The sequence below is a fragment of the Drosophila obscura genome, unplaced genomic scaffold, assembly GCF_018151105.1.
Source record: "Drosophila obscura isolate BZ-5 IFL unplaced genomic scaffold, ASM1815110v1 contig_4, whole genome shotgun sequence".
NCBI classification, from domain to species: domain Eukaryota; kingdom Metazoa; phylum Arthropoda; class Insecta; order Diptera; family Drosophilidae; genus Drosophila; species Drosophila obscura.
Window position 1 is genome coordinate 1,095,095 of NW_024542828.1, and position 19,925 is coordinate 1,115,019.

General features: G+C 42.2%; 2 protein-coding genes and 1 long non-coding RNA gene across 27 annotated transcripts in view; all 3 read left to right on the plus strand.

Annotated features, from left to right (window-relative positions):
- Positions 1-17,820, plus strand: part of LOC111068343 (TLD domain-containing protein 2) — an 86,839-nt gene extending 69,019 nt beyond the window's left edge. For 22 of the 25 annotated variants that reach the window (XM_022357768.2, XM_022357769.2, XM_022357772.2 and 19 more), the window contains 4 exons: positions 16,457-16,578; positions 16,740-16,899; positions 16,966-17,135; positions 17,203-17,820. In XM_022357768.2, the coding sequence (XP_022213460.2) occupies positions 16,457-16,578; positions 16,740-16,899; positions 16,966-17,135; positions 17,203-17,338 (588 nt within the window). In that variant the 3' untranslated portion in view covers positions 17,339-17,820. Of the gene's footprint in view, positions 1-3,048; positions 3,326-7,140; positions 7,496-11,134; positions 11,241-16,456; positions 16,579-16,739; positions 16,900-16,965; positions 17,136-17,202 lie in introns of those variants that run through there. The other 3 variants (XM_022357780.2, XM_022357778.2, XM_022357781.2) reach the window with 3 other exon arrangements.
- LOC121404780 lies at positions 5,616-6,989 on the plus strand. The gene is made up of 2 exons (XR_005968209.1): positions 5,616-6,347; positions 6,413-6,989. It is a non-coding gene; the product is annotated as an uncharacterized LOC121404780 (long non-coding RNA).
- On the plus strand, positions 13,209-15,735 carry LOC111068345. Its single transcript, XM_022357783.2, has one exon. The coding sequence runs from the start codon at positions 13,439-13,441 to the stop codon at positions 15,317-15,319; it is 1,881 nt and encodes a 626-aa protein (XP_022213475.2). The 5' UTR covers positions 13,209-13,438; the 3' UTR covers positions 15,320-15,735.
- Positions 17,821-19,925: the final 2,105 nt, after the last annotated feature.

Here is a 19,925-nt window from a genome sequence, read left to right on the forward strand (position 1 = left end):
GATATTGATCTGATATTGATATGCTGGCCTTTATTTCATCATTAAATGTTATTCGATATTTGCATATCGCTTATTCATTTGTCAAGCAAACAGTTGGCGGTTGATTAAACGAGCAGCTGCTAGATGATTGGTTAATTAATATAGATTTTTGATAGAGATGATGCCTGATATATACAGTCAGATCTTGAGATCTAGATATTTCAGAATTATTTCTTCACTGAGTATTTGGGCGCATTCCCTGATGCCTAGAGGAATGCCGTTTGCACAAAAGCTGTTGAAATTTGAAACATCCCAAACTAGTTCTTCACCAATCAGAACACGAAATTATTATTTAGCAGTCACCCAAGCGGACCATTGTTTGAAAAAAATGACATATGAATGAATAACTAAAGCAAAAGATGTTCAGAGATGTGCTCTCATCATCAACTTCAACATCAGGAGCATCATTATTATAATACACAAACCTGTTTCGGATCGTTATTTTTACTGTGGTCTACTTATGCCAGAGAGAGAGAGAGAGAGAGCGCGCGTGCCGTGAACATAAATTGTTTATCCGACTCGTGCGAGGCGGGTATTTATTTATGCAGTAATTATTTGCATACAGTTAACTACTAAATTTAAGTACACTTTCTATTCGAATCCTGTTCTAATTGAAATCGAATTGGGCTCTAATGAAACCGCCCAGCCCCCTCTTGCGAACGTAACTATATTATAATTAAATTTAAATTAAATACAAATTTAAATCCAGCTTATAGCGATTGTCATTTAGCCAGTTTGTGTCTCTGTTTTTTGTTGCTTCTCCGTTGATTGGGGGTAGCATCATCATTATCATCGCATATTTTTCTTATTTTGTAAGCCAAATCCGGTTCTAGTGCGAGTAGGTGTACAAAAATAGCAGAATAAACTGAGTAAAAGCCAAATGATGCGCTTTATTTTAGAGCTTTGCTTCTATTCATTTTTTTCGGTTGTTGTTGCCTAAATGATCAATTAGCTGCGCAGGATCGAAAGCCCCACCGCACACAGTGCCCCTGCCACATACGAGAAACGGTAGTCCCCGAATTCACAACCCCACCCCCCCACACTGATGATTCGCTGACGCCAGCAATACTCAACTTTGGCTTCCAATTGTTCATATATGTATGTATGTATATGTTTAGTATATACATATATAGAGGGGTATATCTGTATTGTATTGGATATTGTACTTGTCCGATCAATTGGTTTCAATGAATTTTTGCAAACAAGCAGAGACATCGATGCTGAGAGAACAGTCTTGTCAATTTGCATGCGAATATCACTCTCTCACTTGAAAGAGTTTTCGCTGCTCAATTTTAAATGCATTTCTTATACATATTTAATTGCGCATTTCGTTAATGGATCACCCCATAAACAATTGTTTAACGGCGCCTTAATGTGGTAGGTAGGTATGTGGAGGGAGGGAGGCTGGTGGAGGCTTTAAGAAATGGGAGCGGTAAGAGCTTGTTTTTCATACGATGGCATTACATACTTGAAGACCCTCTCATATTCCTTACTCATGAGAGGTGGTGACGCCTGTTCGGGGTTGTGTGGGGTGCGGCCTTGTACGAGTATGCATAATTAACAGATGTTGAGGTGTTTTTCATAAGTTATTAGTCAAGGTATTTTCGGGGCAAGGGATTGTAATTTTATGTGAATACATAACGAGTTATTCATATTATATACTAAGTTTATTTACTTACATATGTATTACACAGATTAGAGAATAATCCTTCAAATGGATCTATTTTTCCTCTATTGTTCTATTGTTTGATCATTTTCTGCAATAATTTACTTTTTTATAGGGCTAAAATCTCATTGATATGAAGAATTTTCCATTAAAGTATTCCACTTCTAAAAACTGATTAAAATCTTACTAGAGATTGCGGTTTTCCGTTTCCTGGAACGTAAATATGTATATAAATATACATATGTACATATGTACAAAAAAATGCTTCATTTAAAAATGGCCAAGTTGAACAGTGGCGCTCATGCACAGAAGGGCAATAAATATAGACTGTGTTTGGTCAATTGATTAGCATGGCATTTAATATGTTTGCATAGCTGTAAATCAAAACCGCAAAGACAAACAATCCGCAAGCACTTACTGAAGAGAGAGTCGCATGGAAGGCCCCCTCATCGAATGCAGTCACATTGGAAGGCCAGGGAAAGAGAGTAAAGGAGAGGGGAGACCGCACTGGTTGGTGATCGAAATGTTTGGTAAGGCCCAAAGAGCCTATTAAATGCATTAAAGACACACTGGTGGTCTGGAAAATAGTCAGGGCGGAGTTGGAGCTCTGAAGAGAGAACAAAAGACAGCGATAAAACACACTGGTGGGGGTAAATATTAGGTGCATCCGGCAGTATTGATCCAATTTCATGTCCATTAAACAGAAGTTTTAGTAAATATTAGTAGGTGGATAGCGGCGCAGTGTGATAGCAAAGAATTATCCTGCTTCACTGGCAGCTAACAATTTTGTACCAAAATGTAGTTGCATCAACACTATCGGTCCAAAATATTAGCCCATCTGTCTAATAGCACAAGATAATGAATGGCACAAGATAATGAATTGATCGGACACTGTCAATCCAATTCGACATGCACTGTGCCAGCAACCCCATTGCCATTGCACCACACTGACGGCCTACAATATTCAATCAAGTCACGCAGCCTCTCCCACAGTCGTGTCGTCATAGACGAGCTATCAAAAGCAGCAGCCGCAGCAGAGAAGCAGCAACAGCAACGTCGTTGGCCGCAGCAGCAGCTGAGCCACGTTTTGTTGCTGCTGATATGGTTTTTAGTGTTGTTATTGTGGCTGCTGTCGCTGCTGGTGGGGACGACGACGACGACGGCTCGAATGTATGTTTTGTGTTTTAGTTTTCGCAAAACATTCAAGCCGCACAGTCACGTCTCTCCCTCTCTCCCTCTGTGTCACTCTCTCCGCGTTAGATCCGCGATCTCCGATTCAGAAAGTGTTTCCCAAAAATGTGACTTTTGCGCCAATTATAGAAATTATTAGATCTGGCAGATCTTGCAGTTGTGCAAACATTATATATTTGGGTTTTCCGCCACACCTTCGGTCCTCGTTCTTCGGTCCTCCGCATCAGCACTGCTAGAGAGCGAAAAGCGTGTCCAAAATTAGCAACGCCTGAGCGAAGCGGCAAAAGAAAAGAAAGGAAATAAACGAAGACAAAGAGAAAAAGCAAATCTTTGCGTCCGCAGTCGCTGCTGCCGCTGGCAGAGAACGTTGCCAAAATGAGCGCCAAAGCCATGAAAATCTCAAAAATAGCTAAATACATCAAGAAAAGGGTAAATATGAAAATGAGGAAAACACAAACCACAAAATCCCACACCACAAAAATATATTAGTCTCCTCGCCATTTCTGTTCGGGGTGAAAGTCTTATGAAAGTGCCCAAAAGATATCAAGATTAAATAAAATTTGAATTTCAAAATGCATCGCATTTTGTAAGCCGATCGCGTCTCAAGCCGAAAGCCAAAAGTGTTCAATGCCTTGGCCATAAACATTGGGACAGCGCTCACCTTATAAAGGAGTCCCCACCCCACCACAGACGACCCATTGGAATTTCGTCTACTGCCCCGAAATGTCCACCACGAATAATGATCGTGTAAATGTTTTTCCAATAAGGATGGGAATCGAATCAAATAGATTCCATAAAGATATATTTAGATTGCATTGTGATCCCTTTTGGAGTGGGTCTTAAAGATGAAGATGGAACTCTAATGGCTGAGATATAGATACTGTATATAGAGATGCCATCGAACATCGATCATTGATCGAACATGAAAATAATAAACAATACTATTATCCATTATGATTGTTACTTAAGATCAAAATGGAACTATGATGAACGCGTTGTGATCCTTTCCTTTCTCTGCGTGCTCGTAATTTCCCTTATGAATAATATAATATAATATATAGTCCATTTAAATGCTTAGTTAAATTGCTTAAAATTGCACCAAATTGCTAGTCGCCAAGCAATCATTTTAAGTACAAAACCTTTAAACGTTCTCTGACTCTTCTTGGCGAAGATTTCTTGGGCTCTGAATCATTTTCCTGAAGTGAAATTAAATTTAGCTCAAGGGAAAACTTTTCCATGGATCGTGTATGGAAAATAAATCTAAATTTAAATTAAAGTAAAACGTTTCCGCTTGTTTGTCTCTTATCGCGTATGGCACTTCACTCTCTGAATATTTCCATAGATCTCCTGAGTGTTTGTCTCTGAAAGAGAGTTCTTCAAACTTCTGCACTTGTGGCCCACATAACCCAGTTATCAGTCAACCCCTCTCACAGATCTTTCCCATCAATTCAATCACTTATTTCACGTCTCCTCTTATCTTTCACTCTCAATCAAGTCAAGTGTATGGCATCTTTTGGGAGAAATCTGATTGAAAAGAAGAGAAATCAAGGGCGTACAAGACACAGAAATACAAGTCTTCCGATTTCCATAAATATATATTTTCCATAAAGGCCATAAATATATACATATATATTTTCCCAATTTTCAATTTTCTATCCTCTAGTTTTTTGACAGTTTTCCGACTCATTTCAATTTGCATTAAAAACTCTTCCACTGTGAATATTTTTGGAGATATTGAATGCCACACATTTGACATTTCATTCACCTTTCGCGGGGCGGAGCGCCACTTCTCTTTAATTGTTTTTGTTTTGACTGAAATTTAATTGTAATTAAATTGAAAATGCATTGGCCGGGACACAAACCTCTAAAAAAAATAAGCTAAATTAAATGGAATAATGACTGGGGGGGACTCGGTTTCAGGCAAGAAGTCAGCCAAATGTGAAGAGATTGTTTTGTTGTGTTGTGTTGTGTATGCGCTTTGTGGATCCGGCTTCGTTTCGTATTTCAAATGGTTGACTGCCATTATGCACACTACACACTATATGTATAATATGTACTATATGGGCACTATATCGTATTTAATTTGATCGAGGTGTGGCTTAAAGAGTGTGGTGGGAGAGATCAGGTGGAATCAATTAAAAAGGTGTTCTTTCAGATGAATACACGTGAAATCAATAGAGGGGCACCTATACCTTTAGGATAGAATATGAATATCCAGTTGACGTTTTCTAGCCCTGGCTAAATAATAATCCAATTGTTCCACCTAGGCAGAGACTTTTGCGTCGTATCCTCTCCATCACACATCACCCTGCTGCTGGCTGTTGCATTACCAGCAGCATCCACCAGCCATTGTTGTCGCATTGCGAACATGTTTTCGGTAATACAATATGCCCGTTAAGCACTACATACTCGTTCGAGTACCTGGCGACTGTCCAGAAATAAACAGATACAACCGTATGTACATATGGACGACTGACCGGCCACACATCGTGCACACATAAACAAAAACAAATCAAAAGTTAGCAGTACACGTGATCATTTCATCATTGGGGTCGCCAAAAAAATAAAAAACAAAAAAATATAATTGCGTGCAGAGGCAATTTCATTGAATTATGTGGCTGCCCTGCCTTCCGTTCGTTTGTGGAGGGGTTGTCCCAAAGACCTGGAATTATGTGTAAAGAGGTCAAAATACCAGACGATAATCTCTGGTATGGAAGATTTCCAGTAATGTTAGATTCTGGAATACAACGAATTTGAGATTGTAGATGGAGATTGATTTCCTTCAAACCCCATCATAAATAATTCTCGCTCAGGTGATGTAACCCTCACTGATAGATGGGGGTACTGGGGATCTGATTGAGATGATCTCGTATCGGTAAGCAAAGAAACAAGTCGACTGGTCGACTGACAGTGTTAGCCGTTTCATAACCGGTTCGCATTTGATTGATTTCTGAAACAAACTCGTAAATGCATGCATTTCAAAGTGGAGCAGAGTTTTGAGAGCTGAGCTGATCTGATCTGATTCCGGTTCCAATTGCCACAAACAAGAGCCATTTCTCAGCCGTCATGTGCACTACTCCGAATACTTCGATTTAGAGGCTTGTTTACTCGATAGGAAAAACATATTTTAACCAGTTTCATTGCGTATCTAATCGGAATACAAATTAAAAGTGGAGTGGCTTTGTCGCTGGAATTTAACACGCCCACAAATGCGAATCAGCTATGGTCATCGTCAGGTGGTGGTGGCGCCGTTATGATAAATACTTGGGGTTTATTTTGGGTGCAGAAAATCAGAGAAGCAGAGAAGAAACCAGTTTGCGCGAAATTAACCCAAAAATGTCGGCTTAAACCTTGGCCGAACGCAGATGCAACCAAAAACAGACCCCGCACTCTTCTTTTTTTTTTTTTTGGCACGTGAGTGGTTTGTCGTTTGGGCTGGAAATACTCGCAAGTGAGTGGTGGCTTCAATTGAAAATCAATTATCGCATAAAAATAAAAATTACGTATACGCCGCAGAATACAGAACTCTTCATTTGCGGCAACATTGTTGCTGTGCAACATGCTGCCAACAAACCTGTTGTCTGCCGACAGGCGAAAGAAGTTGCTCGCTCGAGCTCCAAACTCGATTCGAAGAGAGCGTCCGGCCCCCTACCAGAAAAGCTTAGCTAAGAGACTGAGCGCCAAAGAGAGAGTGGGCGGCGAACGCACTTCTCTCTCTCTCTATCACTCTCTCGGCAACTTCTTTTCGTGCGCGCTGCTCGGTTCTATGGTCTGTTTCGTCATGCCAGTCGCTCGAGCGACTTGTTTGAAAATAGCAGCAGCAGCAGTGGCAAAAAGTTCGATAAACGTCAAAGCTCTTACAGCAAATATTTGAAAAGATTTGAAAGCAATATAGAGAGTGTGACGGCAGCAGTGTAAACAATCGGAGCACTGTTTGCTGTTTACGTGCAACGAAACGAAAGGAAAACCAATAGAAAAATCTATATAGTATTCGTATTCAAAAAGCGCACCAAAGCAGAGAGCGTGATAAAACGTGTGGCAACAACAGAAGCACAAAACGGCAAACCCACACACACACACACACACACACACAGAAGAAGAAGAACAGAGAAAAAAGCAAAGCACAAATCTCGTGGGTCACAAGACAGACCCCCCCCCCCCAACCAGCTGTGGAGCGGAGCGGAGCAGAGAACAGTGCTGGTGCGAGAGCCAAAGCACACAGCCAAAGCAATGCTGCTGAGCGGGAAAGCTCTCACACTACACTGCTAGCCGTAAAAGTTGGACAGTGTTAAGCTTTTGCTTAACTGCCGTTTTTGTTTGCTGTGCTGTTTACCGCTTTTTGTTGTGTGTTTTGTTGTTGTATTTTTGCTGCCTCTCAGCAACATGTGGTTTGTGGTCGTACTCTTTGCTGTGGCCGCCGTTTGCGGGCTGGCCGGTCGAAAGTGGGGCCGCTACCTGTACCTGCACTATGGGCGGCATCTGTTGCCTCGCTCAATGCTGGCGAACAAGAACCGTTCGCCCACACCGCCCCTGTCGCCCACCAAAGATGATCAGAGTCTGGAGGCACTGCTCGATGAGAGCGGGGAAATGCATGAAACGGTGAGTCTCGGAGAGTGCAGGAATCTTGAGATCTTCCCTTAACATAAGTACTTAGTGTACACTCGTACGATCTCCCGTATGGTAGCGGGATATCCAAATTCTGTTCTCCTTGCTGTTGTGTGGAAAAGTGTGCAAACACTCGTCTGTTATTGCTGTCGGAGAACACGTGGCTACTTCTACGTCTATTGTAGAGAATTATTATCGCACACGTTTCAACTATTACAAATGACTTGATTTTGCCTCTTCATACACAAGTTAATTGCTTGAACTGATTTGCCACTACTCGCAGCACTCAGTCGTAGGTATTGCGAAATCATCATTACACTCGTACCAGAAGGAGAATACCTCAGATCTGAGACCTGACACCTGACACCTAAGGCCTGAGACGAACCCCATTCGTCTCAACGTGTCAACTGTCTCGATTTGGAAATTCATGGAGTGCCATGGGTCAATGCTCTGCCTTGGGTTAGTGGGTTTACACTCCAGTACTCGTACTTACATATGTATGTATGTATGTTTAGTAAACCCCATTAGATAATTCTCTAGAAAGAAACACACATTTAGCTCTGGCAAACAATGTGGCCTGACCTCCCAACTAACCCAAGTTAACCTGGATACGTCAGACTTGCAACTAATTAAATATTTGCATAGGCATAGACAGATGAACAACAATAGTAAATACAAAGTGTGATGCAAGAAATATCTACATACTCGTACCCGTAGTACATACGACGGGGTACACAACAAACATAACGAAACTGCGCACCTCAACAAAAGTACTTCACGTTCTCCGTTCTCCTAATGCATTTGAACAACAATAGAAAACAATAACTGATAAACATACAGAAAATGTGCATGTGCACATAGTATATGCCAGAGTATGATTGCAAGTAAGAAGTGATAAGAAATGGTGGGCAAAACAGGAAATATCTAAAGAACAGAAGCTTTGCTCGGCACACAAATAGGTTCAACCACTTAAGATTCACAAAAAGAGCTTTAAGGGGTAGTCTTAAGCACTTTAAAGCTTATAAAACGATAAGATTATAATGGGAAAGACCTTTCTCAACAAATCTAAGCCCTACGACAACCCCTTAGAAGGAACGAGTGCGAGTCAGGCGTAACTGGCTCTCAAAAGATATAATATTTCTATGAGAAGAATGGTTAGAACCCTAGAAAAGAAGAGTCTTCAAAGAACGACTGTTTAGAATGCGAATACTCGTATGCTCTGTCTCACAACTTTGCTTTGGCTTCACACCTTTCCCCATGCCTCCCATCTCCGTCTCCATGCATAACTTAATTACGAGTACCAAGCCAAGCCAAGCCCTCTTTCTGTTATCTTTTCTCATGGAAAAGTCGCCAAAGTAACGCTTAACCCGCATACAATGGAGCAATAATGGTTTCGCATTCTTTTGCCTCCAACCCCAAAACCCCAAAGGGGCGAGCTATCGAGTTACAGCAAAAAGTTGCCGGTTTTCAGACTTGTTTTTGCGGGGTAAGCGGTTTTATCGCTTGCCGGCGGTTCTTTTACTCTCTTTCGTTTCTTCTTTGGCTCTTTTTTCGCCACTTCTCCGATTCTTCTTTGCCGCTTTGTACCCCATATTCGTGAAGAACTACACAATTTTACGGAACAGACTTTTTGGATGCCCTGGTATCCATTGTTGGCAAGATAGGGGACTCATATTCGGTACCGAGATATAAACTAACTATTTACACAAACAGCAACCAATTCGAATAAGTTTTACAACCAGAATTAGTTATCCAGCGGGGTATCCCACTGTCGGAATATCTTTTACAGATTTTCTATGTTTCTTCACCCTCTTTTTTGTCTTTTTTGTGTGTGTTTTCGTTGCTCTTTGCAACGTTGTGGGGCCGGTTCTTTCTGTTCAACTTTCTGCTTTTTACTTTAAAACTTTTTTGGCCCGGAGCAGACCTGCGACACGACTTCGTTTGAGCCGCCATCGGGAACCAGTTGATGCAGAAACGTTGCGGAACATGTTTGCCGCCGCCGTGCCACCAACCACAAACAAAGTACGCGGCTCCCACTCGATTGCAGCTCCGAAATAGTGTGTCTATCTATTAAAATACATTTATCATCTTTCAATCAAGGACAGTTCTCTCACCTTCGCAAGTTTCGATGGCCCCATTTCAAATTTATTTAAAATCTCTCGCATCAAAATCGGAAATCTTTGGCCTGCCAGTCGATTATTAAGTGCTCTAAATTAATTATTAATAAATAAAGATACGTGCCTCGTTGTCTTCAGTATCTTATCAGAAGTTCGGTGAGAGGAAAAACAAATGCCGAATTTTGTTTGCAAAAATATTGCCATTTCTATTCTTAAATTCCTAAAATGGAATTTGCTTCAATCGTGAAGGAATTTATTGGAAGGGGGAATCACCTCTGAGATTTATGCATTTTCCTCTTATCTTATAATCGTACAAATCAAAACCCGAACGAAAACAGTTTATTGTTCTACGACTGCAAGATGTCGTAAAATATTTATTGGTTGCAGGTAAAATATAGCCGCCATATAGAACTTAACCGATTTTAGCTACCTTATCGGGCAAAAATTGAGTAACTTCCATTTGAATATACACATGTATGTACGTATAATTCGAAGAGGTAAACAAATACTCATATATTATTAAGTATCTCTGGGAAATCTATCTTCTGGCTAATATCGAGTAAATATCTTTAACTGAAACGCGGAAGAAACGTGTTTCTGCCCTTGCAAGCCATTTCCTGGAAAGATTTATTTGAATACTAATTTTAAAGAATTTTGATGGACTCTTAATGTAAATTTTGCACTAAAAATCTGTAGTAAATTCTCCAATTATTATTTCTCTCGGATTTTGGTCAAATCAATTAATAAACTGTTAGGACGATACATTTATCGTTAATAAGTGTTCCTATATTTCTATCTATTTTGTTATAGAAACAGCTGTGTTACCAATATTTCATACAACTAAATTCAAATTTGAGAGGTTTCTCCTACTTTGAGCCATTATTTATCTCCCCCAATAAATTTTGTAAGCATTTTGACATACTTTCTAGTTAATTTACCAGCTAGATATTTGTTCGATCTATATATATGTATGTACAAAACAAGTAGGTAATGATATATAGAAATGTACAATGGGAGTGCATTTCAGAGAGCGAATTGTATGGGAATTCTACGTGAGCAATTTGTCACTTTTTCAGCTTTATTATTACCATATTTTATTCCATACAGAGACAGAGCCCAGAGCCACTCCTCCTCTTGGCCTTTGCTGTTCTCTCCATTGCTTGCCATTGTCTCTCTCTCTCTATTTTGCTCTGTGCAAACTCTCAACCGAGAGAGAAGTGAGTGGAAGCGACTCAAGAGTCACTTTTGAGTATATTTTCGAGCGTGGAACGGGCCAATAAAAGCGACTGAAGTGATTCAACATTCATTTGGCTTTTAACCGCGAAACAAGTTACTCCAGAGCGCGTTTAGAATCGGATCGAGAAAACGGTTGAGATCTCAGCCTCCCAGTCAAGATATCCCAGATTTGCAGAGAAGAAAAGTTCAATAGACGATAAGCAGAGGATCTAGCACTGTGTCGAGCACGTGCCCCGTGTGGCAGATACACTCGTGTACTCGTTTCTGTGAAATATTCCGTTTTGATTGAAAGTGACAACAATCTCGAACAATCCCTCTCGGTAGCTAAAAACTACATGAAAATGTGCGAATTGATGGTCCCCGTCAATCATGGCCTCAGCCGTGAGGTAAACTATGGTTTAACACATGACTCATGTGATTTCCCAGCTGTTTCTTTTTTTTCTGAATAAATATAATATATCTGATGCTCATAAAGTGGAAGCGCAACTATTAACACAGACTCGAACTCTAAATCGTGCTTTAAACATGCATATCATATCTGTGTGGTGTGATACTCGTACGACATCCCAGCCAGACACACCAGACCAACCAGATCTCTGGGCACACAAACCCCAACCAGACCAGACAAACAACTGTCATTGACTTTGGCTTCTGTTCGCGGATCTGTTCCCAATCTGATTCTGGAATTCTGTTTCAGATCTGATCTCGGGTTTTGTGGAGTGCGTTGGAATTTCTCGCTGATTGTTTGTTGTTTACTTTTGTCCACTGATGAAATTGCGTTTTGTTTTTTAATTGTACTCCCCCCGACACACACTCCCTCCTCCTCCTTCGCTCCAACAGTGGCTACTACTCCCTCGAGTGGTTCGGTCACGGCTCAATTCAGTTTAAAATCTGCGTAATATTTATTCTACAATATATGTATAGAGATATATGTATATATAGTACTTATATTTTTATAATTTGGAATGTCTGAATGATTTTTAGAGTGACCTATTTTAGAAGGTTTTTCACCCTCTCTCTCCCTCTCTCTCTCTCTCTCTGCCTGTCTGTCTGTCTGTCTGTCTAGAGAACTTTCGACCTTCTATTGAGCTTTGCCGAAGCACGAAACGAATCATACGATATGTGACTCTTTATCATAGTTTTTATATCTGGCTAATTGCAACCGAGGCCACACGTTGCATGACTCTCATTTATGCAACTCTGTGGCTCGTTCCTAATTGATTTATGATGCCCAGTGCCAAACAATCCTCGTACAATGCCACTTAATGCTACCAAAATGGAAAGTCAAAGTCAAAACACTGCCGCTCAAGGGTTCTTCAACTCGAGTGCGCCGCCTGGCCAATCAGTCATTTTCTGGGATCTTAACTCTAATCAAACCATCCGACCCGACCCCCCTAACTGCGTTGCGCATTCCCCATTCCCTGACACATTTGTATATAGTATTTGTGGGCTATATTAGGGGGATATGCTTTGTTTTTGATGTGCTTCGAAGACTTGCTAATGGATTGATCACGTTTGGAGCATCGTAATTCCTACAATAAATGACAAATAATTCCCAAATAAATGATTGCTTATCGCCACAGCTGGGGGCACCCTGCAGATACATATGTACATACGTACAGGTGTTTTGTAGGTGTTGTCTGCTCATTGGATTAGTTTTTATTTAGTCAAGAAACCTGTTTCTCTGCCTTTTCTTTGATTAGCACTTGGATAATCGCAAATTCATATCCCCATATCCCCATAGCCATATCCATACCTAAAATGTATGCAAAACTTATCCGAATCACAGTTTATTTTGGCAATTACTGCCCTGCCCTGATCGAGCACAAGGAAGGAATGGAGAATGACATTTCCTATGAAAATCATTGACGTCACATGGCGAAATATTCGCACGCTGTCAATGCCAGAATAAAACATGACAACAACAAGAAATTAAATAAAATTATATAAAGTGGGTGAGCACCCAACACCCACCTAACAACCCAATCGAATTAGTCAGAGTAGTCCCAGAACTGAATTTCACAAACGCAGGGAAACCTTTCCATGCCTCATGGCTGATAGCTGTGATTGCGGGATAAGATTCGAATGAAATTGAAAGTTTTGAATGACACAAATAGCCAATGAAGAATGAAGATAATGTGATTCGGGGCTCAGTATAGTTTTGGACAGCCAATCGATACGTTCTCTCCTCCTCCACCATGCGGTTACACGGAAAACTGCGATCGCATTGTCTCCATAGAGTTTTCAGGGTGAGCGGGAGAATTGGGATTGGTTTCTGTTTTTGTTGATTGAACAGTAAGCCACGATTCGGAACTTCAGTGAACATCAGAAATATGACTAGTTCGGGCTCCCATATTTTGCCAGTCAGTATTTTATTCCCTTTTGTTGAGAACAGATCCCTCCCAACACATTAGAAATTTCGTTTCAGTTTAGCTTTTTACTTTCTCTCCGAATTACTTCACGAACCATCTAAATCTATTCCAAAAGTGCAAAATTCTTCGTGTAAAATCCCACTCGCTGTGTCGCGCTCTCTTGGACCCACTTTACGACTCACTCGGACTCTGACTCTGACTCACTGTGCGGCATGAAGAGCCACCAGATCAATCTCTCGCGGCTGGCCATCCGAACGGCGAATGCCTCGAAGGCCAGCGGCGGCATTGTCGCCACAATGCAGGGCATGTGCAACGGCAACGGCAAGGGCAGCGGTCATGGCAGCGCCAGCGTCCACAGTTCCCTCGGTCTTGGGGCACCCAAACTGATGCGCATCGATGTCCTCGATCGCAACCGCGAGAAGCCCAGGCGGATCAGGCAGCTGAAGTACGAGGTCCAGACCACAGGAACAATGACCGGGACGGTGTTCTGCGGCGGCAACAAGATATTCTCGTCCACCAATGTGCTCATCGTGAACATGCCCCGACAGCCGAGCAGCATGAACTGCGGTGTCGTCGCCACGCGCAACATGGGCACGGTGGCCGCCCCGCTGAAGCGCATACAACCGCCTGTGCCTGTGCACGTTTCGTCCCAGGCCAAGCTGAGGACGCCCCGTCTATCGGCCGCCCAGCGGCAGAACCACGTCCAAACGTTGTCCCAGAGCGAGGGACGGAGCGTGCGGATGGCCCTGGAGATCAGCAAGTCCATTTCGGACGAACTGATGCCCATCACCGAGACGGTACGATCGCGGATCTGCGTCGTCCGTCAGCCGAACCAGAAGAGGGACCTGCTGCAGGGCTGGAAGCACCCGGGAAGCGTCATGGTCCAGCAGTCCCCGCAGGTGGCCCGCGCAGAGGATGTCGAGGAAGAACCGCTAGCGAGGCAGGTGAAGCCGCCACGTCGCCAGATCAGGATCCCGAAGCCGATGGAGCGCGTCCGATCCCCGAAATACAGGTCGCAGTCCCCGAAATCTGCCGAGTCCAAGCCGTCTTCCAGCAGCAGCGACCGCAAGGCCCTTGCAATGCAGCGCTACGTGTACACATCGAGGCGTCGCAACTCGAGGGCCTCGCAGCACGACCAGCGCTTGCGGATGACCGAGTCACAGCCGCGCGCCTCCTACTCGTTGGACGACTTCGAACTGATGGACGTGTCCCTGGCCAGAGGAGCGCCCAAACGCCCCCCTACAGTGTCACTGCCTGCTGCTGATGCCGCTCGCAAGCCTATGGCCAAGAAGCGCGAGGAACCCAAACTAGTGACGTATCAGCGATACGACCAGCCCAAGACGGAGCGCGACTTCCTGCAGAAGAAGATCTTTGGGGGCATGGAGCCGCGTCTGTGGCAGCAGCAGAAGTCCGGGACGGCCGACTCGCGGAAAATTCAGACGCCTAGCGAGGCGGAAAGCGACGACGAAAATCCGTGGGCGAAGGAGTGTGAAGATTCTTTCGACTGGACGGACATGGAGAAGCGCTATGTCCAAGCGGAGGCAGATCGTGAGTCCGCTGACCGGAACATGATGAAGGGCACCTCGACGACGAGTCTCAACGCCGTCCCGAGACGCCTCGATGACATCCACTATCCCGCCCAGCTATTCTGGCGCCGTCCCCAGGCCGAGCAGGAGGACTCCGCTTCGGCAGGGCCCTCCAAAGATGTGAGCCCCACGCCCCGTGCGACTAGCAGGACCAAATACTCGTCGGCCAAGCAGACCGTGAATTACGGCCATGGCAAAATGTGGCGCCACCAGGCGCAGGAGGAGAGCCACCCGGTGAATGCGCATTCCAGCGTTCCCCGTCCGAGGGTCCCCGAGGTGTCGCTCATGTCCAGGAGTCTATTCAGCCAGGACTCCACCGCAAAGCCATCGCCAAAGTCCCCTCACAATGAGGCGAAGCCCGTCCCGAATAAGGAATACAACGACGACAAGAACCAAGACGCCGAGTCGGAAATCCCAATGCCTGAGAAATACGTAAAGGAGTCGGCATTCCAGCGCCTCGGTGGGCCCGTTGTAGAGTTCCGCCACAGCCGTGCCAATAAGTGGTAGGGACGAGAGAGACGATACCAGAGCCAGTAGCAGTCCCAGAAGCAGTAACTGTACTCGTGCCAGTCGCATTTCCAAGAGAGTGTTGTACAAGAGCCACCAAAGTCCTCCGGCACGAAAGAGGAAGCAGGAAGAAGATGCCACAGCATCGCTCTCCGCAAACAAAAAACACTAGACACAACACACCCCGCACACAGTCGTAGCAGTTAATAATTACAACACTAGTCCACAAAATTATGCAAGAGTTTCCGCGTATTCTCGTCACTAGGGAGAGGGTACATCATCCAAATTTATTGTTAAAAACACCCTTTCGAAGAAGCACGTAACATTAAACCCCCAGTTGACACATCTCTTTTAGTATCTGTTCAACTTGTTGCCAACAGTAGAGCCAAATACATATACTTTCTGTTTTGCAACGATTTGTGAGGATCAAGATCCGTTCTAATACTTTCACTGTGGCAGAGTTTCCAGGGTTTCCTATGGTAGAGTTGCCATATTTCACCAAGCGAAGCTGTACTTTTAGAGTTGCCATATTTGACAATATTTCTGTGAGGGATTCTACATTCTACACGTCTGCAGTACTTTATAAATATTCTATTTGAAGGGGATAATATCTCTATGGGATGTGCTATTTTCTCCGCAGAGTTTGTGTTTTTATTTAAGATCCATCAATGGCTGGGCCTTGTGGCCAAGCTTCACTACTCCGTTGCACCGTTGCCGTTTGTCACTACTGCATCCCTCTGCATTCAGCATTGTATTATAGACATCTTTCAGCCTCTCTAAGTGTACATTTTTCGTGTAATTTTTGTTCACTCCGCTAGTGCCGATGCCGATGCCAAGCGAGCGATTTTCATTTGTAGTTGATTTCCAAACCCAAACACACTACACACACACACACACTACAGTACGCACTGCATACAGTGAACACTTTTGAGCACAAACAAACAAACAAACGAAACGCAAAGAAATCCCTCCCCGAAACAACAACAAGAGAAACAATATATTTTGTTGGATATGTATTTTGATTTAGATTTGTGATTGATATACCTATCAATTAGCTTTTGTTTTATGGTTAACGTTGCAGTCTTGAAGCATCCTTATTAATCCCGAACTCTTCTCCATCATCCATCGTTCCTCCAGGTGCTGTCCATGAGCACAGATGAATATCGCAAGACCTCACTGTTTGCGACTGGTTCCTTCGACCTGGACTTCCCCATTCCCGATCTGATTGGCAAGACAGAGATCCTCACCGAGGAGCATCGGTAAGTGGTCGATTAATGGAGGGAACACAAGTACAAAGTACCAAATTTATAGTCGTATTAATGTAAAAAGTCTTCAACTGCTGCAGTCCCCTTTTGAATGGAACACTCCTCGATCTGTTTTGAGTGAACCCTATACTCATGTGTTGAACCTTTCCTTACAGCGAGAAGCTCTGCTCTCATCTGCCAGCTCGTGCGGAGGGCTACTCCTGGTCCCTGATCTTCAGCACATCGCAACATGGTTTCGCCCTCAACTCCCTGTACCGCAAGATGGCGCGCCTGGAGAGTCCAGTTTTAATTGTCATCGAGGACACAGATAATAATGTAAGCCAATAATGTTAACTGGATTTTATATGGAGAGTGATTTTAACCTGTGTATTTTTTGTATAGGTATTTGGTGCCCTGACCTCCTGCTCGCTGCATGTGTCGGATCATTTCTATGGCACCGGCGAGTCCCTGCTCTACAAGTTCAATCCCAGCTTCAAGGTATTCCATTGGACTGGCGAGAACATGTACTTTATCAAGGGCAACATGGAGAGCCTGTCGATTGGCGCCGGAGAGTAAGTACACCCCCGTGCATGCCACCGTCCATTTGATGTGATAATGATCCTGTCCTTCCTTTTCCAGTGGTCGCTTTGGTCTGTGGCTTGATGGAGATCTCAATCAGGGACGATCACAGCATTGCAGCACATACGGCAATGAGCCACTGGCGCCACAAGAAGACTTTGTTATCAAAACACTCGAATGCTGGGCATTTGTTTAAGTGAATTTCTGTTGAAAGCAGCAACCAACAAACACATAACACATACAACACACACACACATATTTATGGCGCCATCCGCCTACCTACCTATTTAATTAATTATATGTACTAAACAAAAACGATAAAGATAATCCAACAACCTGAGAATGATGTCAAAAGCTAGTGTGCGTCTAAGAAAACCCTAAGAAAAGTCCACACAGCCTCCCCCAAAAAAAAAAAACCAACCCAATCCACAAACTCCCTGGAAAGGATTACAGGAAAAACAGCCTGTGATAATTTCAGGGGAGCTTGAGCGGAAAGCGTTTTTCGTTGAGGAGTTAGGTCTATGCGTTTGAACGTATTAATTATTTAGTTTTTATATTATATACTATTAAACGAGAAGCAACTAAATTATGTGTTAGATTTAAACAAGGCATGAGAAAACCCAAAACCCAATTCCCTTGAAGGCAAAAAAAAAAACAAGCGACACGCGGCTGGAAAAATTAGAAAAATTAAAGCAAAGTGAAATGAAATGAAAATGAAAAACAATTGAAAATCACATCAAGGCCCCCACATTCATACATACACAGACACACACCCTGCACACTGATACACACACACAGATACATTTAATATAAGTTCAAATTATGAAAAAATGATTAACATTAAAAAATTGTAAGAGGAAACAAAAAGCACAGACCATACCATACCACAAGGCCGTGTCATGTTTCTTCGGATTGATTTCATTTTGAATTTAATTTTTTAATTCGTTTCGAGAACATTTTGTGCAAAAAGAGAAGAATGAAGAAAAGAGAGTACGCGAGAACGAGAGAAATAATAAAGAATGTCGATATAATTTTTAGTGCAAAATGCTGATTGCAAGTGAAAAAAATAAGAGAGGAGAAGAGAAGAAGATAACTTTTAAATAATTTGACTTTTATAATAAATGTAGAGGAGGAAGGAAGAGCAATTGAGCAGCAAACTGAATGCAGAGCGAAAGAGTTTTATTTTTTAGTTTTATCCGATATACCATACCTACTATACATATATATTTAATTATGTTTATGTTTTAATGCTAATGATGTTGACTTTATGCAATTATATACTAAAAAACAAACAAACAGAAACAACACCAGAATGAAATACACAATATTATACAACAAAAAAAACCAAACAAAAACATGGCCAAAACCGAGAAATTTTTAATTGTCAGTGCCCCCGCCTCGCCACCCCATATCTTCAAAGATGTGCTATATCTTTTGTAAAGAGCGGCGTACCACGCGTTGATTTTAAGCAGGATTTGTAGTTGTAAGTTTTTCTTCCCCCGCCCCCCACAGGATATCGCAGGATCCTCCGGATCGTGGGATGAGCCGGAGGAATTGTTGCTGCCGTGTGGAAATGGAATGGAAATGGTTTTTCTGATGAAACAACAAAACAAACCTAAATGGCTTTATATCCCTTTTGAGATACAATTTCACTATAATTAAACAAAACCAAAACCAAAAAGGAAAAAAGAATTAATATATATGTATACACATCTGATAAAATATACATACATACATATGTATGTACATACATATATGTAAATGTACAATGGTAGAAGCGTATCTAGAATAAATGTAAGTGTAATTTTTGTAGTGTATTTGCGCCCCCACAGTGTCCCCTTATACCCCTACACCCCCAATCGATGTGTATTGTAAATGTTGTAAGAAAACTCCCTTCTTACCCTGAACAAGAAAAATCTGAAAGAAGAAAGAAAACATATTCTAAATATTCGAACACACGAAACGCTGCAAACACACATATTTGAGAGAAACAAAAAAAACGAAACAAAATTGCTGATATTTTACACTGAACAGAGTTCGAAAAAAAAAAGAATGTATGCGATAAAAATACATACATATGTAGAAAGAATATTTCATTTCATTAGAGTTGAAGTTTTTACTCTCGAAACAACGCACACAACAAAGACAAGAGATGGAGATACATTTAGAAACTAGCAACTGTAACGATAATCCCAGCAGAGAACTAATCCTCTTTAGCATGCAAACAATTTAGAGAAATTTAGCTGAAACTTTTTGCACGCACCGCCCTCCCTACAACCCCCCAAAAATAAGATATGTATGTATAATATATATGCTAGTACGATATGATACATGGTGAAACGAACTATGGAGACTCACGCCAAAGGAGATGTTTTTAGATGTTATATACTATTTAAACGATCTTGACAGATGGACAATTTTTATGTAACCTAACCGCAGATACGATAAACGTATGCTCTTATGTACTATATCCTCCTCAACACGCATGAGAATCCGGAAACCCCAATGAATATATGTAATGATATTCCTGTTGTATTGTGTAAACGGAAGACTTTCTTTTTAGGACTACATCTACATGAAATTGGAAATGCTTGTTTACAGAGCGTGACACAAATAATAATGATAATCCCATAAGCATAACTGAGAGATTCAGAATCGTTCGAATTAGCTTAAACCTCACTCTGACTATGCGCGAACTTCATTTCAGAAATACACAACAAAAATCTTGAGACCAAAATGCGTTTACTAACAGAATATACTCGTATAAACTACAGATCGATCCC

Excerpts from the sequence above, each read along its gene's own strand:
- LOC111068345 (XM_022357783.2), top strand. The coding sequence starts at position 13,439 with ATGAAGAGCCACCAGATCAATCTCTCGCGGCTGGCCATCCGAACGGCG.